At 62.9% G+C, this 25,191-nt stretch overlaps 1 protein-coding gene across 1 annotated transcript; it reads left to right on the top strand.

Moving 5' to 3' along the window:
• The first annotated feature begins 993 nt into the window (after window positions 1-993).
• Window positions 994-23,607, top strand: TECPR1 (tectonin beta-propeller repeat containing 1). Its single transcript, XM_036241632.1, has 25 exons — window positions 994-1,037; window positions 4,568-4,813; window positions 5,243-5,425; window positions 5,668-5,790; window positions 6,699-6,824; window positions 8,427-8,601; window positions 8,702-8,802; window positions 9,830-9,931; window positions 10,993-11,138; window positions 13,623-14,110; window positions 14,427-14,572; window positions 15,389-15,544; window positions 16,003-16,152; window positions 16,266-16,423; window positions 17,001-17,128; window positions 18,236-18,338; window positions 18,819-18,915; window positions 19,321-19,400; window positions 20,301-20,357; window positions 20,833-21,013; window positions 21,245-21,380; window positions 22,117-22,209; window positions 22,869-22,975; window positions 23,117-23,236; window positions 23,392-23,607. Exons 2-25 carry the CDS (start codon window positions 4,589-4,591, stop codon window positions 23,539-23,541), a joined length of 3,531 nt encoding a protein of 1,176 aa, XP_036097525.1. The 5' UTR covers window positions 994-1,037; window positions 4,568-4,588; the 3' UTR covers window positions 23,542-23,607.
• Window positions 23,608-25,191: the final 1,584 nt, after the last annotated feature.

Raw genomic sequence — 25,191 nt, 5'->3', positions numbered from 1 at the left:
GGGGCCGGGACCTGAGGGGGAGACGGAGAGATTCCTGGGGGGAGACCGGCAGGGACCTAATGGGAGGTGGGCCGGGACCCGGGGGAAGACGAGGAGAGAACGGGGGGGAGGGGGGGGGGGAGGCGGGCCAGGACCTGGAGGGAGGCGGGGAGAGACCTGGGGGGAGGCGGGCCGGGACCTGGGGGGAGGCGGGCCGGGACCTGGGGGAGGCGGGCCGGGACCTGGGGGGAGGCGGGGAGAGACCTGGGGGGAGGCGGGGAGAGACCCGGGGGGAGGCGGCCCGGGACCCGGGAGGAGGCGGGCCGGGACCTGGGGGGAGTCGGGGAAAGACCCGGGGGGAGTCGGGGAGAGACCTGGGGGGAGGCAGGCGGGTCCTGGGGGGAGTCGGGCCGGGACCTGGGGGGAGTCAGGGAGAGACCTGGGGGGAGGCGGGGAGAGACCTGGGGGGAGTCGGGCCGGGACCTGGGGGGAGTCAGGGAGAGACCCGGGGGGAGGTGGGGAGAGACCCGGGGGGAGGCGGGCCGGGACCCGGAGGCGGCGGGCCGGGATCCGGGGGGAGGCGGCGGGCCGGGACCCGGGGGGAGGCGGCCCGGGACCCGGGAGGAGGCGGGCCGGGACCCGGGAGGAGGCGGGCCGGGACCTGGGGGGAGGCGGGGAGAGACCTGGGGGGAGGCGGAGAGAGACCTGGGGGGAGGCGGCCCGGGACCCGGAGGAGGCGGGCCGGGACCTGGGGGGAGGCGGGGAGAGACCTGGGGGAGGCGGGCCGGGACCTGCGGGCCGGGGACGGCCACTGCTCTGCTCCTTTGAGCGCGCGGGAACTCGCTCCCCGGGCCCCGGGGCTCGGACCTCAACGCGACCCCGCCGCGACCCGGAGGCCGGCCCGTGACGCAATGCGCCTCACCCAATGGCGCGCGCCCGGCTCCTGCGTCACGGCGAAGCCGGCCAATGGGCGCGGGCCCGGCTCCTGCTTCCTACGCGCCCGCTTTCCCGGCGGCGGAGAGGCAGCCGAGCGACCCTGCCCCGCGGCGCTGGCCCAGGTGAGTGCAGGGGCGGCCCGAGCTCTGGGCCGGCGTCCCCGCGCCCCGGACCGGCCGGGCGGCCCGACGGCAGCAGGGAGGGAGGGGCTGCGCCCGTGCTCTTCCAGCACCGGGATCGGGCGCCGCCCCCGCACCCCGGAACGCAGCGGCCAGCTGACGTCCCACCCCAGCCTGTGCACTGGAGCGAGGTGTTTGTTAGGAGCCTTGCCGGAGCCAGGCGGGTTCCGAGGATCACGCAGGGAGGAGCCCATGCGTCCCTCCCCCGTGCAGTGGTAGCAGCAAATCTGCTGGTCGTGAGATTAGCGCGGACAGATGGTCAGGGCCCGGCGCTCCGATGTGCTTCTGGTGGTCGGGCAAGGGGCCCACCTGTAGCCCAGGTGCACGGAACCGGAAGGCATCCAGGCTGACCCACCCCCGGCGATGAGGCCGGGGATATCTTCAGAGCTGCGGGCTCCAGGCCCTCCTGCCCCGGCGCCCGGCGGACCCTGCTCCGCAGGAAGGGCTCCCCCACCATGCAGGTCCTGCTGTTTTCTCCCGCCTCTTTGGACCCTGATGTCGCCTTCCAACAGCCCCCGCCATTGGCAGGCAGTGAGCGACCTTAGCTGCCAGGACTGTTTGCAGAGAGGGTGGGATTGACGGGGTGTAATCGAAAAACAAACCAGCAGGCAACCTTTCAGGAAGGATCCTTGGGCTTCCTTGGAATTATGATGCCCCTCCTGTGGGTACCTGTGGTCTCCGAAGGGATCTGTTAACAAACAAACCCGTGCAGATAGGCAGATGGCTCTGAGGCGGGTGAGCAGAATGACCGCTTCGGCTGGAATTCATTGTGCGAAGTTGTTAATGAATCGGAAGTGGCTTTCTTAAAAGGTGGTCCCTCTATTCCTTCATTCCTACAAAACAGAAATACCAGAACCGCAGAAGCCTGAGATTAATGCTCCAACCCTCCTTTCAAGAGTCTTCCGACCCAGTGACCCAGTGACCCTGACAGGTTACCTGATCAGGTCCTATCTGGGAAGTGGCCTGTGGAGAGTTGGGCAGCACCCTGGCAGAGGTGGGAAGGAGGTGTAGCTGACCTAGGTGGAGTGTTCATCTTCAGTGGGAAGGGACTGAAGCGCAGGCTCCACTCTGAAGGGAGTTTGCACAACCCCACCCCATCCTTTCTCTGCTGTAGAGTCTTCCATTGGGTGCCCCGAAGGTTCAATTATGTCTGTGTGGAAATTACTGCTTAGTCATTTCTCTGAGGGAAAGTGTATCAAATACACGTCAAAGTCACCATTCACTGAGCTCAACCTGCAGAATGAGCCTGACTTAACTGGTCACATATACTGTGAACTGTCACTAAGAGATACCTTTGAAGACTGGACTTATATTAAAATAACACCATGGGAACCAACATTCCCCCTCCCCTCAAAAAAAGACCTTCCCTTTTCCCCAAGTTATGAGGATTTTCAAGCATACAGCCAAGTTGAAAGAATTATAAACACCCACATGCCCACTACCTACATTCTTCTATTGACATTTCACTGCATTTGCTTGATCACATTCCTATCCACCTATTATGACCTGGCTGCTGACCTTAAATGATTAGTGACATGTGGTTTTCTTGGAGCAGTGTTTTAGTCTTAGTTCGGAGAATTGACAGTGTGGTGGCTGGAGGTGGTGTTAATTATCTCTAACTTCCGTTAAAGACCCACTGTGTGTAGAGCGCTGTTAGGTGCTGAGGAAGTGAAGAGGCTGAAGACCCAGGCTGATAGAAATGGGCTTGATTTTTTTGTTTTGTGTTGTCTTTAAGAGGTAGAAAATAAATGGCAATTTGTGGTAGCAAATGCCAAGTAATAAAATGACATCAGTAACAGTCATTGAGTTCTTGCTGGGTACTGAGCTCTATTTAGTAGGAGCTCTGTGCCCGTATTATCTCATTTAATTCTCACAATCACCTCAGTAGGTCACGATTTCTTTTTTTGCCTTTTACAGATCAGGAAACTGAGACACAGAGAGGTTTGTCGATTTTTGGTGGTGTAGCCAGGACCAAAGTCCAACAGTCTGGGCCTGGCTGGCTCCGGGCACTCTTAGTCACAGTGGAGATGCCGCAGGGAGATAGTGGACCCTCAGTCCTGTCCAGGGAGAAACAAAGGGGTATCTGGAGGTTGCCACGGCTTTCGCATGGGTCCCACCTCAGGGACATGTGCCAGTGTTCAGACGGCTCCAGAAGGCTGGCCTTCTGAGCTCCCGTGTGTTTGACTGGGTGCTGGTGCCCTGGGTCACAGCTGGAGGGACTGCAGCAGCTCCCCTGGGGCACGTGTGCCCCCCCTCCCCCCCCCCGTCACCTCCCTCCACTTCCTATCCCAGTATTTTCCGGGCTTGGCTCCTGTCCCTTCTGCTCCTCTACTTCCTGTTCCTTATTCTCCTGTCACTTCCTTTCCAACTTGTCACTTCTCTTTCCTCCTGGTGTTTGTAAGACTTTGTTCCCAAAGAGCCTACTTGCCCCTGGCAGATGCTCCTGTTTTGGGACACAGTCCATCTCCTGTTGACATTCCAGTCGCTGACCTTCCGCAGGGCCCCCATGCTCCTGGCGTGCTGCAGGAACAGCATGGCCTGGCTGGAGGTGCCCACACTCTGTCTGCTGGTAACTCCAGTTTCTGAACCCGACTGGCTGTGTCCTCACCTTCCAGTTGTTCCCTCCACCCTGACCCTTGGGCAGGCTTCCATCGCACTGCCATTTTCCTTGCCGCCCTCATCCAGCTGCTCTGTTTGGCTACCGTGGATCTGGCCACGTGGTCCTGCCATGGTGGGGGGCTCATCCCTCCCAGAAGCCAGGACTTCGGGAGTTACGCCCCAGGGTCAGCAGCGGTCAGCCCCAGGCTGGGAGTGGCCAGTGGCAGAGTGCAGCGGTTGCCTTGCCCACCCCCTGCCAAGCAGAAAGGAGAGGGGAGGAAAAGCAACTGGAATGGAGAATAGCAGAAGGAAAAGGATGGGGAAGAGAGGGAGGTGGTCACACAAGGAGAGGGAAAACAGGACCCTCACAGCCCTGCCACACAGCCACAGGGCTCCTGCAGGACCACACAGGGCTCTGGCTGGGGTGTGGTCACACCTACCAAACCCATATAGGAAGGTCCCGATGGGACCAGCATGACGATGGGAACCCTCCCACCCTGGGGCAGAGGCCTCCTGGGGAGGCAGCAGGACACGTGTATATTTGGGGTTCACTAAATCTGTGACTTTTCATTTATTTGTTTGGTATGAAAGATCTGAAGGCAATGTGACAGAATAACAACATTCATTAAATTTGGGGAGGGAGAGATTTGGAGGTTATTTTCTTCTCTGTACTTTTTTATACGTTTGAAAGAAGTGCCCACAATTAGAGGGACAGAAAAGCAAAGAAGGAAAAAGGGCCTTCCAAAGACTCTGCCAGGCTCTGCCTCTGATTTATGGGATGACCACTCATCCGCTGTCCAGACTGCGTTTTGCCATCTGTGTATGAGCCTGGAGCTGGCTGTGGACACAACACTGACCCTTGCTGCCACCCCCAGTCTTTCTGCAGCCCCGCCACCATGCCCAGCTCGGCGCTGTGGGCAGTGGACCTCTTCGGGAGGGTGTACACGCTCTCCACAGCCGGCCAGTACTGGGAGCTCTGCAAGGACACCCAGCTGGAGTTCAAGCGGGTCAGTGCGGCCACGCAGTGCTGCTGGGGCATCGCCTGTGACAACCAGGTCTACGTGTATGTGTGCGCCAGTGACGTCCCCATCCGCCGCCAAGAGGAGGTCTATGAGAATCAGGTGGGGCATGTGTGTTTGGGTTGCTGAGGTCGTTGGCTGGGAAATAACCGCCCCCCCCCACCCCGACTCCCGGCCAGTTCCCACGTTCTGCTAAAGATCCAAGGTCTGTAGTGTCCGGGGTCTTTGGGGCCAGAGCCTGTGTTGTCCTCACCAAGGCAGGTTGGTCAGGGTCACACAAGGGTGAGTCCAGGCAGTTTCCAGGAGCCCAGGATGGGCCATGCCCCACACTGCTTGCCCCTTGGGGCACCGCGTCCTGTGGCAGGTCTCTTCCCTTTGGGGCTGCGAGGATGTGCTGGCTGATCCCTGAGTTCCAGGCAGGCCCTCCACTCCCTTCCCACCGTGGAGACGAGCAGAGTGCCCCGCTGGCAGGGGCCTGGCCTCCCCATGCCAGCTGCAGGCCTGAAGCCCATGCCTGCCCCCTGCCCTCAGCGCTGGAACCCCGTGGGCGGCTTCTGTGAGAAGCTACTGCCTAGTGACCGCTGGCCATGGAGCGACGTGAGTGGGCTCCAGCACCGGCCGCTGGATGGGGTGGTGCTGCCCTCCCCGCACTGGGAATGGGAATCCGACTGGTACGTGGATGAGAACTTCGGAGGGGAGCCCACCGAGAAAGGGGTAGGTGGACTTGGTTCCCGCCAGGGCTCCCACGTGGGGAGGGAATGCTTCAGGCTCAGCCCGGCCCTTCAGCGCTGTCCCCCGTGTCCCGTGGCGGCTGGCCCCGGCCTCTGCCCTGCGTGCTCCCCACTTTCGGCACAGGATCGGTGGGGATCAGTGCTGTTCCTCCTGCTCCCTGCTCTCCACCTCCCCCAGCCCTATCACCCCCCCCCCCAGAGCAGAGACCCCCCCTTGTATTTCAGGGATGGACATATGCCATCGACTTCCCTGCCACCTACACGCGAGACAAGAAGTGGAATTCTTACGTGCGGCGGCGAAGGTGGATCCGGTACAGGAGATACAAGTCCCGCGACACCTGGGCCAAGGTCGGAGCCTGCATGTGGCCTGGGGGTGGGCCAGGGCCCACAGCAGTCCCTGTATTGGGAGGATCACGTGGACCCTCGTTTCTGCTCTCCTGCCTATGCTCAGGGGATGCCACCCCCACACTGGGACCCGGCCTTTGACTTGTCTCCTGGGAACACGGTGGCACTGGTGTCCCCTTCTGGGAAATGGCCACATGGAGAGGCAGGCCCAGGACAGCACAGAACTTGTCCTAACCCTGGTCTCCGAGCTGCCCTGTCCCAGATGAATCTCGATCTGTGCAATTCTTTCTGCCTCACCCCCAAATGAGCCACTCGAGCTCTTGTGTTGTTTCTGTGACCCAGACAAACCTCCCGACAGGGCATGAAGCCTGGATTGGGTCCTACATGGCCTTGGATGAGGAGAAGGCTTGAGCCCTCACCGGACCTCTCTCTAGAGGGTCCGTGCTGTGGGGGCTGGCAGCCCCGCCTACCTGCCACCACCCCCCCCCAACAGCATAGAGGGCTTACACTGCAGGGGCCGCGTCTGGGATCGGCCCCCTTCTAGGTGGGGGTGGCATCATAGCCCTCAGGTCACCACAAAGCACAGAGCCAAGGCCGTGTGTGCAGCTGCCTTCACGCGGGCACAGCAGTGACCCCTCGGGGGCGGCAGCTCGGGCCCAGGGGCTGGCAGAGGAAGGAAGGGTAGAGAGGACCCAGGGCAGGAACAGTGTGTTCTGATGTCTGATGTGCTTGTCCGCTGAAGTGGGGCAGCTGTGCCCTGAGGTTGGGGAACAGGAGAATGGAAGGCAGCACGCTGAAGGCCAGAGCAGGCACGGCTGGGGCAGGGCAGGTGTCTCCCGGGGAGCAGTGCCACCTACCGGCCCAGGTGCCCCAGGGACTGACTGCCGCTGCCTCGCACCTGTTTGTTTCAGATCCCTTCGAAGGATGACCCCAAACAACTGCCCGACCCCTTCAACGACCTCTCTGTGGGGGGGTGGGAGGTCACCGATGAGCCCGTGGGCCACCTGTCCGTGTGGGCCGTGTCTCTGCAAGGAAAGGTGAGCCCTGGGACCCCGTGCCTTGAGCAGGAGGTGGCTGAGGGGTTGGCCACAGTCAGGAGCAGGGCAGGAGACGAGCTGGCCTTCCACTGTCGTCCCGGAGATGGAGGAAGGAGGAGGCTGCCTCTGAGACCTTCTCCTGACCTCTGTCCCCACAGCGGGGGTCAGCCTAAGCAGGTGGCATGTCACCGGGCTCCCCATCACTACCCTTCCTGTGGGTCCTGCACCTTTCAGAAGCCTCTTGCCTCCCACGCTGTTCCTGGCCCTGGCCTGGCCCTCCTCGGAGCCTGCCCTGGGTTCAGATGCCATCAGTATGGTCTCCCTGCCCACTCCCTCGTGGCACCTCCACAGCCGTCTCTAGAAGGGACACCCGTGGGTGGGTGTAGGTGATGGGAGGGTGCGTAGGTGTAGAGATGGACAGGTAGGTGGGTGGGCGGGTGGACAGGTGGGTGTTTAGAGAGGAGAGGAGATCCTTCTCTCGGAGTTTGTACACGAAACAAAGGGATACAAGCACCCCCAGACTGCAGCAGGACCCACGGTCCTGGGTGCGAGTGCTGCAATGCTCAGCCGTGGTTTCAGAGCGCACCGTGTGACCGCTCAGTACTCCTTAGCAAGCTCTCTGCCTGGCTTTGGGACAGTCAGGGCAGGCTGGCGTCAGGCTAACCTCTGGCCCTGGGACAGAGCCCCTGCCCAGGGGCCACGCCCACCCGGAAGCAAAGAGAAGGGGGAATGGGGGCTCGAGAGCAGTGTTTATGGTGCCTGCATGCCAGCTGCCAGCCGGCACTGCCCTGCACCAGCCCGTGGTCCATAAACGGTGTGACCAGGATGCTGGGCTCCAGGAGGCGCTGGGGAGACAGGGGGCCCCCAAGCCAGCAGGTAGAAGAAGGGGACTGTCCAGTCTGGTTCTGCAGTGTGGCTGTAGGGGTGAGGTGACAGGGTTGGGAGGCCACGGTCGCGGCACGGAGGCGGCTCCTGGGGGGTTTCCCAGCCCTCCGGGACCACAAGGCAGGCAGCGTGCGGCGCCCTGCAGGCGAAATGAGCCGGACAGTGCGGGCAAAAGGAAGAGGCGGCTCCGTCTTAAATATTTGATTATGCTCGCGGTCTGGGGGTTAGAGAGAAAGAAATGGGCATTTCAGACATTCCTGCGAAGGGACTTGGTTGGGGTTTTCCCACTTGAAACCAGGTCAGCTTCCCCTAGACTAGAGACAGGTGTTCTGAGACTGTGTCACCACTAGGGTGCGCAGGACGCCCAAGCTGGGGCCGCGCGCTCAGTGGGCACGTGGGTAAGCGAGGAGGAGGTTGTCACAGCAGCTGAACAGCAGGTCTGTCCCCGAGGACGGCGGAAATCCACGTGTCACGTTTTTTTTTTACCAGCACTGAGGCGTCATCTTGTCTGGCACCAGAATCCCAAAGGCAGTTGGGGCAGGGCGAGGGGCCCCTAGACTGGCAGGGCACCCTGGCCCCTGGTCTCCCAGGACTCCGCCCACGCTCAGCCTGTGCGTGTGCTGGTGCCCATGCAGCCAAGCTTAGGCAGCTGGTTCGTCTGTGGAGCCCTGGCCTGACCCCACTGGACCCTTCCTGTGGGTTTCTCTCGCCTTTCAGGTGTGGTACAGAGAAGACGTCAGCCACCCCAATCCCGAAGGCTCGTCGTGGTCCCTCGTGGACACACCGGGGGAGGTGGTCCAGATCAGCTGTGGGCCCCACGACCTCCTGTGGGTCACGCTCTGGGAAGGGCAGGCCTTGGTTCGGGAAGGAATCAACAGGAACAACCCCAAAGGTGGGAGCCCTACACCCCATACTGGCAGAGGCAGGGTGCCCAGCTGCTCCCCAGGGCGCCCACTGATGGGGACCCTGTGCTTTCTTCTGGTGCCAAGTAGGAAGTTCCTGGTGCATAGTGGAGCCTCCTACCTCTGAAAATGGGATCATGCACGTCTCTGTGGGAGTGGGCGTGGTCTGGGCCGTCACCAAGGACCGGAAAGTAAGACAGGGTCCCGGGGGTCTGGGTCCCGGGGCTGTTTCGTGTGGAGGGTGGTGTGGGTTTTTGTTCTTTTGTTCTGAACCCTTGAGAACAAATCCACCAAGCACCGTGCACTGTCTGTGTCGCAGAGCAGCTGCATTGATCTCTTGATAGCCCGTAACCTTTCAAAGGATCAGGAGCTGATTTTCTGAAACCCTCGGCTAATTGACCGCCTCCCCTGGCTCCTGTCCATGGTTGTCCTTTTCATTTTATCAGAGGCCAGGCCAATAAAATAAGCTGATTTCGGGTTGCTTACAAGTTCCCTTTCTAACCCCATTCACATCAAGGGCTTCCCCTAACATCCAGGGGGACAGGTCACCCACACATCCAGTCCGTCTCCAGTGCTGAAGCTCCCAAGCCTCCGGCCACATGCCCACCCCAGAAAGTACAGATCGACTGTCCCCCTGGGCCCCCAAGCACCCCACACTCAGAGCAGTGGATTCAATGAGCAGCAGATTGGCTGAATATGAGCAGTTAAGATGAGTATTTGATTATGCATGAGCTGAGGTGGGGATTGCACAGGGGTCCACAGGATGGGGTCTCAGATCAGAGTCTGGAGTTGAGGTGCAGTATGTGTCGTCCCCTCCCCCTGTCACCTCTGCCTATGAACTGTCCCACTTCCCGTCCCTCACTGCACTGAAACAACTGACACCTGCTGCTGCTGCCTGGTGCCACCAGGTGCCGCCAGTGTCTGAGCCAGTGGGAAGGTTTTAGAAAGATCCAGGAGACAAGTCTGCCTGGACAATGCCCTCAGCCAACAAATGGACAGGAAGCCATCAGACAAGTGTGCCTGGGGACAGGTGACCCTCAGCCCCGAGGAAGGGGTGTGGCATGAATGTTTCCTCCCTGAAAGCTGTGTTGTGCTCATTTGTGGCATGAATCAGAGGATCAGACTACTCATTTGTTCTTGCACTTTAATCAAAAAATAAAATAAACCCCCCCTATTTCAGTGGCACTCCAAGGAGGCATTTATTTCTGACTCTCCCAGGTGTGGTTCCGCAGAGGCGTCAACTCGCACAATCCCTGTGGCACCAGCTGGATCGAGATGGTGGGAGAAATGATGATGGTGAACGTGGGGCTGAACGACCAGGTGCGCGCGGGGTTCTGAACCTCAGCTTCGGGGGCTGGGTCTCCGCGCGGGGTCTCCTGATGCCACCACGAGGGGGGGCCCCGCCTTCCTCCCTGAGCTCCCCCTTGCCTCAGGCCCCTCCCCGAAGGACCCCCAGAGCAATGGCAGTGAGCACAGGTCTGGGAGAGGGACATGCAGCCCGGAGGCTGGGAGAGTTTTGTTGAGAACTGTTTGGGGGAAATCAGACCCCCAGGTGCAGACAAAACTGATCTTCCCCTTTCTCAACGTAGCATCTCTGGGACATCACCCGTGTAGTTGGTGCGGCGTAGCCTCGCCTCATAAATAATGAGATTTGGCGGTGTTTGAGACCGAGCGTGTGAAGGCGACATGTCCCCCGTCACGCCGCGGCAGGAGCTCTCCCCGGGGCGCTGGCCTCCTCCCACCCGCCCCAGTGAACTGTAACAGCAGTCGGGCGGGGCAGGCATCAGCAGGTGCTCACGGGGCGGGGCATGAGGCCACGGTTCTGCCAGGCCCAGGGCTGGCTGGGGCCCTTCAGCTGCCCAGCACCCAAAGGCAGAGGGGAGGAGGCCTCGGCTACCTCTCCCATGGAAAATTAGGTCAGAATCAAGGAGGTTATTTTGCTTCTTAAAAAGGAGCAGGACCACCATCTGGGTTCTCTGGGGAGCAGCGTCCCTGCCAGCAGACAAGATGGGGACGTGGTGGACTTTGTGTCCCAGGACAGCACCCGCTAGCACCTCCTCGGGCCCCCTCTTGCCTCAAAGCCCCGGGTCTGCCTGAGGTCAGGGAGCAGGACAGGTCCCTGCTTCTCCTGAGCTCAGCACCGTGCCCCCCCAAACTTCTCTGGTCTCCACCTCCTGAATTTTACCTCCGCACCCACCCGTGGCCATGCCATCCACCTTCCAGCCCTGACGCACACGTGTGCACACGCACCCCACTGCATGTACAGATGTGTCCTCCAGCTCGGGGTGCTCTCCTGCATCCCGTCCTCCCCCACACTCCCAAAGGGAGGAGAGCCCCAGGTCCGCACTGGCTTCCCACCCAGCAGCACCTCTCTGTTCCAGGTCTGGGGCATCGGCTGTGAGGACCGGGCTGTGTACTTCCGTCAGGGTGTCACCCCAAGCGAGCTGAGTGGGAAGACGTGGAAGGCCATTGTCGCCGGCCGAGAATGTGACCGGTCACACTCTGGCAGCTCCTCAAGTCTCCTCAGGTGATCCCAGAGGTGTCGGGGCACAGAGGAGTCAGGAGGGAAGGGCCGTCCGTGGCCGCGGTGGGCAGCATCTGGAGGACGCTGCCGGGCCTGGTTTCCGGAAGGAGAAACCAGCCTGCGGTGTCTTCCCTTCCTGTGACTGGTGCCCCGGCTCCTCCCGCGGGTGGGAGGTGGGGGAGGCTGGGATGTCTGTCCGTTTTGGAGCCACGGACTGTGCCTGGGCAGGACTGGCCTGTTGGCTCTGGCATCTCAAGGTCAGGGAGAGAAAAGGCTTCTTTGCAGGGAGGGTGCTCAGGGAAGGTGGACGGACTCTCTGCAGCCGGGACTCCAGGCTTGGGCAGGCACTAGAATCCTCCGGGGCGCCTGTTCCCGCAGCGGTTTCCAGGCCCGTCCCCAGGGCGTCTGTTCAGGTAGCTCTGGGGCCCGAGATTTTGCGTTTCTTGCAAGGCCCAGGTGTGTTGCTGTCGCACTTCTAGGGAGCACACATTGAGACCCTGGCACCTAGAGGCGTGGGGGAGCCCTGGCCGGTTTGGCTCAGCGGTTGGAGCATCGGCCTGCGGACCAGAGAGTCCCGCGTTCGGTTTGCACAAGGCTCTCGCGGCTAGGGGCATGTACAAAAAGAGAGAGAGTGTGGCGGAGGCCCAGCTCTGCCCGCCAGCTGTGACAGTGCAGGCAGGTGACTTAGCAGAGCCTGGAGTCACCCCCGCTCCATGGGAAAGCCCACAGTGCTCACCTGCCCTGTCAGCACGGTGCTCCGAAGCCCCCACGTTCCTGCCCGCAGACCCTGGTCCACACCCCTTCGCTCCCCCGGCCTGGGTCGTCACACTGTTGCACCAGCAGCCCAGAGCGCTCAGGGCTGGGCAGGCTTTGCTCCATTAGCTGAGGCTTCGGTGGTTCTCACACTGAGCAGCACGTTGGAATCAGCTGAGAAGTGTCTGAAACTAATGTAAAAAAAATCTGCCTGACCCTGGAGTTGGCAAAAGCACAAGAAACAAAAGGAAAGATAGATTGGACTTCATCAAAACGGGACGTTTCGTGCATCAAGGACACTCTCGAGAGAGTGAAAAGACAGTCAGTGGGAAAGAGTATCTACAAGTCGTACGTTGGACAAGGGCCTGGTGTCTAGAATGCACATCAGGAATTCTTACGGCTTGGCAACAGAAAGACAGGCCGACTTTGAAAGGGCGAAGGGCTTGCATGGGCATTCCGCTACAGTAGGTGTGAACGGCCAGCGAGCACAGGAAACGATGCTCGGTGTTGTCGGTCGTGAGGGAAACGCCAGTCAAGGCCAAAGTGAGACACCACTGCACACCCACCAGATCAGCCATGACTGAAAAGCAAGACAGAAGTGTTGACAAGCACGGAGACGTCGGAGCTCGGTGCTCTGCGGGTAGGACTGGAAACAGCGACAAGTCTGGCAGTTCCCCGGGAAGTTAAGACAGAGTCCCCTTGGGGCCGAGCTGTCTCACGCCCAGCGCTGCACCTGAAAGAACGGGAAACAGGTGCTCAAACAACGAGCGTACGGATGTTCCTAGCAGCGTCGTTCACAGTCGCCAAAAGGTGGAGACACCCCGACTGTCCATCGGTGGACGAACAGATAAGTGAAATGGGGTCTGGCCATACAGTAGACTTTTACTCGGCAGTGAAGAGGAACGAAGGCCCTGGCTGGTTTGGCTCAGCGATTCGCCCAAGGACTGAAGAGGTGTGGGTTTGGTTCCCGGTCCGGGGGACCTTTCTCATGGCCCCTGGACCTGTCGGGGTCATGTGGGAGGCAGCCAATCGATGTGTCTCTCTCTCTCCCTCTCTCTCACCCTCTCCCCTTCCCTCCCTGTCTCCCTCCCTCCTTCCTACTCTATCTAAAAAAACAAATGGAAAAATGTCCTCAGGTGAGGATTAGGGGAAAAAGGAATGAGGTGCTCGCGCCTGCCGCAACACAAGTGACCCCTGCCACCGTTTACTGAGTCGAAGAAGCCGGCCCCTAAAGGTCACATGTCGTGTGATGCCATTCATGTGAGTGTCCAGACGAGGCAGGCGTCCGTGGAGGCAGCAATCGAAGGAGCGGCTGCCAGGAAGTTGGGCACGAGGAAGAGGGGGTGATTCAGTGGCGTTTCCATTGGGGGTGACGAGAAAGTTCTGGGACCAGGCTGTGGTGAAGGTGGCACGACGTTATGGACGTACTTCATGCCACTGCGTTGCATGATCTCAGATGCTAAACTCTTCCTCACACAGACTTTGCCACAATTTAAAAAAATGGTATCACTGCCGGCTCAACCTCCAGAGCATTGGTCTGATGGCTGTGGGTACGGCCCGGGTGTCGGGACGCTGCGCAGTGCCCGGCTCCCTGTGAGGCACAGAGAGGCTGTGACTTGCCCGGGGTCACACAAATCGCGGTGGTAGAGCAGATGAGCCCGGCCTCCCCCAGGCCTCCCGACAGCGTGGGTTCCTCCCTCCGGGGAGTCACAGCTCTGCCCCTTTCGTCCCCAGTGCTGGCTGCTTCTTCGGCGACGAGGTGAGGGGCGGTGGTGACTCCTGTGCACCAAGCGACGTGGACGCCTCCTCGGAAGCTGAGAGACCGGGGCCTGAACAGGCTGTCCCTGCAGGGTCTCTGGAAAGTCCCAGGGCCTCCAAGGGCAGCTCGGCCGCGGGCCTAGGCGCCAGCAAGACCACAGAGCATGCGGCGGAGGCTGCCAGCCCGGCCGATCAGACCCCTAGGCCCGAGCCTCACCCTTGCCCGGCCTCCACCCCAGCCGAGCTGCCCTGGACCAACATCGACCTGAAGGAGCCCAAGAAAGCACCCAGCCAGTCTGCTGCTGACTGTCCTGAGACGGCCGGCCTCTCCTCGCTGGGCATGCTCCCACTGGGCTTGGAGGAGCCCTACTGCGCTGACGACCACCCGCTGTGGGCCTGGGTGTCGGGAGGAGGCTGCGCCATGGAGCCCCATGCTGTGCTCAAGTGGTTCACTGTCCAGTCGGGTAAGGGGGGCAGCGGGCCCTGGGCCCCAGGGGGTGCTCCTGGGGAAGGGGAGCAGGCCCACTGCCCTGTGCTCAGACAGGTCTGTCCAGCCTCCAAGACCAGTGCCCCTCCCCCTCTCTGTCCTAGCATCGGTGGCCCTTCTGGGCTGAACTGGGGGGACATCAGGGTGAATTATGTGGGGAGGCTCGTGGGTGTTTTATGGAGATCATAGCTTCCTAGCAAGATAGGCTGATGTAAAAATGAAAGCAAAACCCTGGCTGCTGCCCAGCTGTGGGCAGGCCAGACACGTGGCCTGAGGTTCTGGCCGGCCCGCAGGCCTGTCTTCCTCCGTGCAGACGCTGTCCCCGGCCATCACACCAGCCCAGACTGCCACCTGGCGGAAGCAGATCTTCCAGCAGCTGACGGAACGGACCAAGCGGGAGCTGGAGAACTTCCGACACTATGAGCAGGCCGTGGAGCAGGTGGGGGTCCGGTGCACTGTCCTCAGCCCGCATTTCTGTATCGAATGCCCGCTGTATGCCAGCCCCAAGGTGGGCAGGAGAAGCAGGCGGGTGCAGGCATCCCTCTGCCCGTCCATCTTGGATGGAAAGCCATCCCTTCCCGGTCTTCACAGATCCAGAGTGAAGAAATGCGTCCGTTCCTGTGCTCATCCACCCTAAAGAGCTCGGTTCAGACCCCACTGAGCTGCAGGCGGGAGGTGTGGGAGGTGCGGGGGGGCGGGGGTACAGCCCTGCCCCTGCTGGGGGGTCTCCACATGCCAGGATGGTGCAGTTTCACTGAGAGCTGAGGGCGGGGTTGAGGGTGGTCTGGGACGCCCTGAGGCCGAGCCCAGCCCGAGGCCCAGTCAGGTCTGGAGGCAGAAGTTACGGAAGCACAGGCTGGGCTCACGCAGAGGACCCGGCTGTGTTTCGGCTGGTGGCACAGAAGCGGCTCCCGGTGGCTAAGCTCAGGGCCTCTGAGACCGGCGGGCCCGCCGTGGGCCCCGCTTTGCCGCTGACCACTCTGAGGTTGGGCCAGGAACAGGACCTCCCCAAGCCTCAGTTTCCCCATGCAGACAAGGGGTAACGACCCCACAGGCTGTTATGCTTGGCTGACGCTGGCTTGCTGCCTGGCCCCTGTCGGGTGTCTGATAGCGTCACTTGTCACTAGGGCGAAGTGGGGGAGCGGGGAGCTCTCGGGACGGGCCAGGGTGGCCCCGGGGTGCTGGGAACTGGGCACAGACAGGGCCAAGTTTGGGGACCGGGGCCTGCCTGTGACCATCCCGGGCTCTGCCGCAGTCGGTGTGGGTGAAGACGGGGTCCCTGCAGTGGTGGTGCGACTGGAAGCCTCACAAATGGGTGGACGTCCGCGTGGCCCTGGAGCAGTTCAAGGGGCACGATGGGGCTCGCGACAGCATCCTCTTCGTCTACTACGTGGTCCAGGAGGAGAAGAAGGTGCGGGGGGGCGGGGGCGCGACGGGGGTGGGTCCCGGGGAAGGGAGCAGGAGCAGGCTGGGACCCTGGCTCTGAGCTCCGCCCAGCACAGCGTCTGGCGCCTGCAGAGTCCTGCCCTGGTGACAGGCCCCGGGAGTCCTGGGCGGGCGTGTGGCAGCCCCGCGGCAGCTCCTGGTCCGAGCCGGTGTTCGTGAGCCCAGGCTCACAGACGTGAAGCTGGCCACCCCTCCAGGCCTGGGGGCTAAGCCCAGTCGGTCCGATTCTCAAGTGCCCTTGTCATTGTCGAAGATGAACCCCGGCATATGCTCACGAATTAGGCTTCCACGCGGGACCTTCCAGAGCCCACCGCCAAAACCCGCAGGCCAGGGCCCCAAGAACCACCTCTGTGGAACTGGGGGTGGCCCAGGGTGGCCCTGCTCACCCCCAGTGACAGTCCTGCCGCCCCGCTCTGTGCACAGTACCTGCATGTGTTCCTCAACGAGGTGACCACGCTGGTCCCCGTGCTCAACGAGGCCAAGCACTCCTTTGCCCTGTACACCCCCGAAAGGACCCGGCAAAGGTGGCCGGTGCGTCTGGCTGCCGCCACCGAGCAGGACATGAATGACTGGGTGAGTGGGCGGTGTTCCCCACAGGCCGGGGTCAAGGGGCAGCAGGCTCAGGGCAGCCCCGCCTCGGCCTGCTGCCTTCCTCCCAGTGGTGACCGGCTGTCTGCCCACGCCAGCTGGCCCTGCTCAACCTGTCCTGCTGTGAGAGCCGGAGGGTCCTCGGCCGCCCCTCCCCGCAGGCCATCTGGTCCGTCACCTGCAAGGGGGACATCTTCGTGAGCGAGCCCAGCCCGGACCTGGAGGCCCCCGAGCACCCGCTGCCCTGCGACCAGATGTGAGTGGGCCAGCTCCAGGCGGGCGGGGGCCCGGCCACTCCCCCCCAAGGGAGCCATCGGGCAGGTCACCCCGCTGAACTTGCTGTGGCTCAGGGTGAAGGGCCGGCTTTGAGGTGGCATTTAGAACCAGCAGGTGGAATGAGGCCACCCGCTGGGGCAGCGCGAACACAGTCCTGGGCACCCGCCGTCTTGGTGGGAACGTGGTGCTCCGATTCTGCCCCCAGAAGGTCACCCAGAGCCAGTGAGGACCAGGGGGACCTGAGACCAGGAGGGAGCAGTCGCTGTGTCTGTCCGCCCGCCCTTGGTTCCTCCACTCGTGGTTGGAAAAGCCAACCCCCTGGTTGACAGTGGCAGGGCCTTGGCCCCAGGAGGGTGACCAGGTGGCAGCCGCACCCCGCTCTCTGCCCACCCAGAGGCTTCGCTGCCCGTGAGGCTGTCGCTGGTCCGTGTGGCTCACCCTGCGGATGAGCCGACCCTGCGCCCTGGCGTGACGCGCTCGCCCAGGCCCAGGGCTCTCGGGGAGAAGGCCGGGACGCCCTGCTCGGGTCACTTCTCCCTCCTCTCCCCTCCTCCCAGGTTCTGGCGGCAGATGGGAGGCCACCTGCGGGTGGTGGAGGCCAGCAGCCATGGCGTGGTGTGGGGCATCGGCTACGACGGCACAGCCTGGGTGTACACGGGCGGCTACGGCGGAGGCTGCTTCCAGGGTGAGGGTGGCCCGCACCCCGAGGCTGGCAGGACCAGCTCCCCGTCCTGCCACAGCCTTCCCGGCAGTTCCCCTAATCCCTCCGGTTCCCTGCCCCGCGCCAGAGCCGCTGTCCTAGTGTTGACATTCAGTTGGCAGCTGGCTGACAGGTGACCTTCAGCACTGCCAGCCTCTGCAGGGGACGGTTCCGGGGCCAACACGTGAGGCGTGAGAGCCCGGAGCCCAGGCCTCGCCTCGATACACCTTCCCAGCCTTGCAGGTTCTAGAGGCCTCCGCCGTGTCTGAGCCTCAGCTCACAGGCAAGGATACACCTTCCCAGCCTCGCAGGTTCTAGAGGCCTCCGCCGTGTCTGAGCCTCAGCTCACAGGCAAGGATACACCTTCCCAGCCTTGCAGGTTCTAGAGGCCTCCGCCGTGTCTAAGCCTCAGCTCACAGGCAAGGATACACCTTCCCAGCCTTGCAGGTTCTAGAGGCCTCCACCGTGTCTAAGCCTCAGCTCACAGACAAGGCCCCAGGGCACATGCGGGCAGCCCAGGAGCCGGTTCTCCTGGTTCCCAGACCCAGAATCTAGCTCATCAGGTGGGCTGTGCCTGGAGATGAGAGCCCTGCACACACCCCCAGTTCTGGGAAGCGGGGTGCTTTGGTCTCCTACTGGGACGCAGAGGCCGAAAGGAACCCCGAGGGGAGAGATTCCTGCCACACGCCCTGCCCTGGGGTGGCTACTGCTGTGGAACTGTGGTCCACTGAGACCACGGGAACACCTCCACCCGGATTTCACAGCTTCGTGTCAGTGAGGCACGGATGAGGAATTGGTGTTCGTGGAGGTTACTGAGTGTTAATAAGGAGGGAGCTGCTGGGCCAGGGACGTGGGATTTCCTGGGGGGAAGAGGTGCAGCCAGAGCGTGAGACTGAGGAGCTGGAGCGTGTGGTGGGAGGCTGGGCCGTAGCGGTCTCGTCAGGGTTGCGCAAACCCAGTTATCAGAGAGCTGGCTGGCCGGCCCCTGGGTGCCCCTCGGCTGACCCTCTCCCTCCTCACCTCTCCGCCCGGCCTTTGGGGGCCCCCGCGGGCAGGTGCGGCCCAGGGCCTGGCAGCTGCTTCTCCCCGCAGGCCTGGCCAGCAGCACTGGGAACATCTACACGCAGTCGGACGTGAAGTGCGTGCACATCTACGAGAACCAGCGCTGGAATCCCGTCACGGGCTACACCAGCAGGTGAGCGGGCTGCGCCCGGTGCCGCCAGCCCGGGCCACCGCCCGGACCCGAGGGACAGCCACGCCCAGTACCAGCGCAGCGTGAGAGCGGCCTCCAGCGCCAGCGTGGCCCTCGCCGGATCTTCCCGCGCACGGGCTCGTTTTGACTCTTTAAGTGTAATGCACATGTTTAAAACGGCTACTGAGAGGTATGACATACGTGGAACACAGAGCATAAGTGTGCACCGACGAGCTGTAGATGGCCCGGACACACGTAGCCAGGCTGGTAACACATGGGTGCCAGCAGAGAGGTGGTCGCAGCCCTCGGGGGGTTGCGGTCCAGGCCCCCTCGTGATGTGGGCTCACCCCACGTGGGCCCAGACGTGGGGCAGTTCGCCCCTTCTGAGTGCAGTGGTCCTAGCGTGTCTGTCACTGGCCAGTGGGCTGGGGCAGGCCGCTCTTGCCTCGAGTCCCACACTCGCCCCCCCTTGTCCTGCCCCAGGGGCCTGCCCACCGACCGGCACATGTGGAGCGACGCCACGGGCCTGCAGGAGTGCACCAAGGCGGGCACGAAGCCCCCTTCCCTGCAGTGGGCCTGGGTGAGTCCCCAGGGGGACAGGTCAGGGTGGAGGGTCTGTGGGCCTGGGTGAGTCCTTGCGGGGGATGGGTCGGAGTGGGGGATCTGTGGGTCTGGGTGAGTCCCCGCGGGGGACGGGTCGGAGTGGGGGGTCTGTGGGTCTGGGTGAGTCCCCGCAGGGCACGGGTCAGAGTGGGGGGTCTGTGGGTCTGGGTGAGTCCCCGCGGGGGATGGGTCGGAGTGGGGGGTCTGTAGGCCTGGGTGAGTCCCCAGGGGGACGGGTCAGAGTGGGGGGGGTCTGTGGGCCTGGGTGAGTCCCCACGGGGGACGGGTCGGAGTGGGGGGGGGGTCTGTGGGCCAGGGTGAGTCCCCGCCGGGGACTGGTTGGAGCGGGGGCTCTGCCCGCACTGACCCTCCCCTTCCCCAGGTTTCTGACTGGTCCGTGGACTTCAGCGTCTCTGGGGGCACTGACCCCGAGGGATGGCAGTACGCCAGTGACTTCCCTTCGTAAGCACCTCCCTCTCTCTCTGTCTCTCTGGGGGGGGCTCACAGGGCTGCCCTGAGAGGCAGGACTGGGTGTGTGGTCCGGACAGCCCCTCCTCCCCAGCACTGGCCTCACCACCCTGCCAGGCAGAGCCCCTGCCCGCTGCCCCAAGCCTCCAGGCCTGGCTGAGGGCAGACCCCGGGGGCTCCCTCAGGGCTGGGGCCAGAAAGGCCTGGGGGCCCAGGCGAGCCGCAGCCAGCACACCTGGCTCGAGGATGGCCCAGGAGGGTGCCACGGCTGCTCCACGCCTGGTTGTCTCTACCCTCGGGCCAGGGTTGTGGGCGGGCCAGCTGGGGACCTGGTGCACAGGGCTAAGGAGTCCTTGGGGAGCTTTTGGCCAGGCCCGAGGAGAGGAGCCAGGGTGGCCCAACATGAGGGAGGTGAAGGGGTGAAGGGGCAGCTTGAGCAAAGCCCGGAGTGAGCCGGCGCTCTTTGGGGAGGCGGGGACAGGAGAGCGGCTGACAAGCCTGGTGGGCCGGTCCCGGCAGGGGGGCTGCAGGTCTTCACGGTACAGAGTCACCTTCGAATGAAGATGGAACCAGGAGAGCCCCAGCCAGGGCCCGAGCCACAGCTGTTGAGCCAACCCAGGGAGGTGACCGGTGTCAGAGGCCTCAGGCCCTCGGTTTGACTGTTCCCAGAAGGGCCCTGGTCAGGCCTGGGGTGGCAAGACGTCCGCTCGCTTAGCTAGAGCCCACCTGTCGGGCAGCTGCCACATCCTGGCCCCAGGGAGGCCTGGCTGGGCTGGAGGCATCTGAAGGATGAGCACGCGTCCTGGGACAGCAGAGAGAGTGTGCACGTGTGCTGTGACTTTCCAGAAACTTCCACAAAGTAGTCTCAAGTTCATCTGTGTCTTCCTCTTGCAGCTCATATCACGGGTACAAAACCATGAGGGATTTTGTCAGGAGAAGGTGCTGGGCCAGGTAAAGACTGAGCACAAGGTAACAGGGGGGTGTGGCCTGGCCCCTCCTACCGGCTCCTCCCTGGCCAGACCGTCCCTCCTCTGACCTCAGTCCCAATGGAAGGAACAGGGAGGCAGAGGGGAGGGGAAAACAGAATCAAAGTAAATGTCAGCCCAGGAAGTGCCTGGGGGCGCCCAACGCTCTCTTATTTCTGAAGAGTTTGCTTTCAAGAGCAAATAAGAGAAATGTCATAGCAGCCTCCGCTTGGAAGCGGGCTGGCAGGACAGGAGGCCTGGCTGGGGGCAGGAAGCGGGCAGGGGTGGGGAGCGGGGCCACCCATCCAGGAAGGGCGCCCACGCAGGTGCTGGGTGGGCGGCGGGGTCCTGGCCCTCCCCGGGTCACTGAGACTGCCTCCTGCAGCCTCCCCGTCGGGCCGGTGGCCTCAGGCTGGCAGTAGCGTCTGGGTGCCCAGGACTGTGCTTTCTCCACCCTGCAGAAAATGCAAGCTGGTGACCAGCGGGCCTTGGCTGGAAGTGTCCCCCATTGCCCTCGGGGATGTGTCCATCATCCCCGAGAGCCCGGGCACCACCGAGAGTGGGCACAGCATCGCCCTCTGGGCTGTCAGCGACAAGGGCGACGTACTGTGCCGCCTGGGTGTGTCTGAGCTCAACCCCGCGGTAAGCACCCCAGTCCCTGCCTCTGGGGACACCGGGGCTGCCCCCTGTGGTCACTCCTGGGGTTCTCGGCTAGGTTCAGGCCTCCCTGGCCCTGCCCGGGGGTCACCAGGCTCTGGGCAGTTGGAGCTGAGGATGAGGCTGGCGTGAGGAGCCAGCTCCTGCGTCCTGGGGCTGGGGCGGCAGAGGAGGGGCCCAAGCAGCCCACGTTTCCCCTCCTCGCTCGGTCTCCAGGGCTCCTCCTGGCTTCACGTTGGCACCGACCAGCCCTTCGCCTCCGTCTCCATCGGGGGCGACTACCAGGTGTGGGCCGTGGCGAGGGACGGCTCTGCCTTCTACAGGGGCTCTGTGTCCCCCTCCCAGCCGGCCGGTGAGTGCCACCCTGCAGGAGGGCCTGCTTGGTGCCACCAAGCTGCGCCAGGAATGGAACTGGTCCGAGCGGGCCGCACGCACCTCCAGCAGCAGGGGGCTGGGGCCAGGCCTCCAGTTTGCAGACCAGCTTGGCAGGTGTTTGCTGCAGCAGCCTGTGGACAGATGCTGGGTCAGAGCCCAGGTCCCCAGAGGCCACGCCCCTCCCTCTGTGCTCTGGGCCTGGCGGGGCAGTTACCCCTGCCCCTGGAAGCGGCTCTTCGAGGTCCTCGGCCTCCTGCCAGGGCAGCTGGTCATGGCACTTTTGGGCGCTTTGCATGTCCTGCCCATCAGGGGACAGGCCTGGGGAGGGCAGTCCAGGCCAGCTTGTTCTTAGCTGGATGTCTAGACAGTGTCCAGCATGGGGGAGGCTGGCACAGGGATGGACAGACAGATGGGTGGTGGCTGGTATGTTGTGCCCTCCACTCGGGGCCGAGGGGCTTGGGCAGGGCTGGCTCTCCCCTACATGCCAGGGGCTGTGAAGTCAGCCCCTCCCCCACCTGGAACCGGCCCTGCCTCCTTTGGGCCTTCAGAGAGGCCAGGGTGTTGGAGGGCAGGAGGGCATGGGTCAGCTCAGGACAGGCCGTGCACCCCGCACCGCACCCCCCGTGAGCTGCAGAGGAGGCCGCATGCCCCCCAGCCCCTGGGGTCGCAGGGCTGGTGTCCGCCAGCCCACCAGGTCCGCCCTCCCGTTGCAGGCGACTGCTGGTACCACATCCCGTCGCCTCCCAAGCAGAGGCTGAAGCAGGTGTCCGTGGGCCAGACGTCCGTGTGTGCCGTGGATGACAACGGCAAGTTGTTCCTGATCCCCCATGGTCACCAGGGGAGGTTTGGGGTTCCCTGAGCACCCGAATGGGATGAGACCCTCACCAGCCCCCGGGTCCCTGACACAAGACCTTCATAAGACACCACGACAGCCTACCCAGCCCAAGGTCAGCCTCCAAGGAGGTCCCTCCCCCACGTTCCCCAGGGTTGGGACAGCAGCCCCCACAGCTGGGCAGCCCTGCCCGGGCCTGGGTCAGAGGGCACAGTGCCAAGGCCTGGGTGATGCCGCACAACGGGGCTGCGCTGGGGGCTGGCAGAGGTGGCCACGTGGCGCTGCCCCAGGCACCTGGTCCCGGCTCCCTTTGCCCTTGTGCAGCTGTCCCGCTGAGCAGGGTGAGGGGAGGACAGGGATCCGGGGACCCATCCTCTATCTGTGTAAAGAATTCCTTGTCCTCCGCTTCTCATGCGTAGAGAGCAGACCAGGGTGCCAGCCCCGTGGCGCAGGTGGCGCTGAGTGGGGGAGGGCGGAGCTGGCTCCCCTGGGCTCCTCTCTAGCTGTGGGTTGTCGAAGCCCCAGCAGGTGTGGGGACGCAGAGGGAGGGTGGTCAGACCCCCGGCTCCGCAGACCCGTCAGTGGGTCCCGACCCCCTGGGCCTCACCCGAGGTCGCACCCTTCTCTCCCCAGGAAACCTGTGGTACCGCCAGGGGGTCACACCCAGCTACCCACAGGGCTCCAGCTGGGAACATGTGTCCAACAACGTGCGCCGAGTGTCCGTGGGGCCCCTGGACCAGGTCTGGGTGCCCAGGGGACAGAGGGCAGACGCTCGCTTGAGTCGGGGACTGAGGGGCTCGGGTTTTGGCTCTGGTCTCCCCGCCGCCACCCCACGGGGCCACCTCAGCCAGGGCCGGGCCTGCAGCCGCTCTGTGTTCTAGGTCTGGGTCATCGCCAACAAAGTCCAGGGGAGCCACAGCCTCAGCCGGGGAACCGTGTGCCACCGCACAGGCGTGCAGCCCCTGGAGCCCAAGGGGCAGGGCTGGGACTACGGCATCGGGGTGAGCAAGCTGGCCGCGGGGGCGGCTGGGACCTGGCCTGGTGTTGGGAGACCCGGGCAGAGTCCCTCAGGGGTCCTTGGGCCCCAGCCATCTGGGAGGATGGGCCCTGCCCCTTGACCCCTTACCACCCCAGTGATGTGGCTCTCTCCTTCCAGGGGGGCTGGGATCACATCTCCATCCGGGCCAATGCCACCAGGGCCTCCAAGAGCGCATCCCAGGAGACATCTGGAGAGCAGGGCCTCCCCAGTGGGCCCTCGAGTGTGGCCAGTGCCCCGCAGGAGGCCGTGGGCCCTGTGTGCTGCTGAAGCCGCCTCCCTCACCGGAGGCACGTGCGGTGCCCAGTGGGAAGGATCGTGCGGTGCCCAGTGGGAAGGATCCACGACGCCGATTCACCAGCCTTCCCCTCGCAGTGAGCTGTTCTGTGCTAAAACGTGGATCCTGGCCGCGGCCGGAGGGAACTGGCCGAGGTCACAGCCTCCGTGGTGCCAGAGCAGCCCGCAAATGTGAAGCCTTGGGGGCGCTCCCCACACTGTCCCTGTCAGCGAGGAGGGCGCTGGGTGTGGAGTGTGGATGGGGCCCTCACCCTGCCCCTCCCGCCCACCCATTCCCCCTGCCTCCTGTCTCTCCAGGACGGGGACCTTCCAGGAAGGCTGGCTCCCGGGGAAGCAGAGCCCGCAAAGGAGCCCTGGGCCCCAGACCTCCCCAAACAGAAAAGGCTGTGGGGCTCGGCCCCTGGCGTCTGTGATCATTTCTCAGGGCAGGACTCAGATGGGGGCCGATTCCGAGTCAAGGAGTTGGCGGGTTGGAAATAAACGCTGGAGGGGACCGTTTCCGCCAGGTGGGGTGGGCCCCGTGGGTGGACAGAGGCCCGAGGGGCCACCCTGTGGCTGGGAGGAACTGTCGGGGTGCTTCGGCTGACCCCTCTCCAGAGGTGGTCAGGGGCCGGGGCATCTTTTACTTCTGATCATGTTGTGCGGGGAGGGGCTGGGATGGAGGCCAAAACCCAGCAGGCCGGTAGAAAGGCACCTCCCAAGCCCGCTCCTGTTCTACAGCTTCTGGGCTGCTTTTTATCCGATGACGCCCCATTGGGTGAAGTCTCAGATTTGCTTCCTACAACCAGACACTTTGCCTGGGAGCTTCCCCCACACGCACAGCCGGAGGCTCAGTGCCTCCTTTGGGGTGCCCTCCCAAGGGACATGTGAGGGAGCCAGCAGTCTCTGCATTTGCAGGTGGGACCACGCGGTGTGAGTCTGGGCACAGGGCCCAACTGGACTGTGTGGGGTTCACGGTCCCTTGTCTGTCTCCATCCCTGCGTCAAGTTTTCTGCGTGGGCGTCACGGGTTAATTCTGTGGCGGCCACCTGTCCTTTTGCTGCGACTCTAGCTGGTCTCGCCTGCCCTTTCTCTGGGGACACTGTGTCCTCTCACCACTGAGCACCAACTGTTTACCTGCTCAGTATCACGGAGCCATCTCGATTCCCAGATACTTTATTCAATAAAAACGTACGCCAGAGTGTAAATGACCAGACTTTTTTTTTTTTTTTTCCCTGCTACCTTACGATGAAAACACGCAGTTCCCCATGCTGGACTACAGATTGTCGTGAAATCTTTTATTTTCATTTTGTGACGCAGCATCGATTTCATGAGTATTTGGAAGGGGCCATTAGGAAAAATAAAGAGCAAATTTGGGTCATTTAAGAAACATTTCACACAATTAGCTGGGGCACTGGCCGTTCAGTCCCAAGGGGATGGGATTCCCAGGCAGAAAGTCGAAGTTCCGGTTCCTCTGCTCACTGGATGGGCTCCCCGCCTCTGGAGCTTACTCAGAGGTCTGGTCTGCAGGCAGGTCCGGGGCCCAGGTGGGGGCCAGGCGACCAGGGCTGGACGCATGAGGGTCTCTGCAATTAGGGCTCCTCCCGAGACAGGTGATTCCCCTGGACTTGGGGTGCATGACGA

This window comes from Molossus molossus, unplaced genomic scaffold, assembly GCF_014108415.1.
Source record: "Molossus molossus isolate mMolMol1 unplaced genomic scaffold, mMolMol1.p scaffold_m16_p_4, whole genome shotgun sequence".
Classification (NCBI taxonomy): Eukaryota; Metazoa; Chordata; class Mammalia; order Chiroptera; family Molossidae; genus Molossus; species Molossus molossus.
Note: the sequence above shows the minus strand (reverse complement) of the source record. Positions and strands in the feature narration are given on the sequence as shown.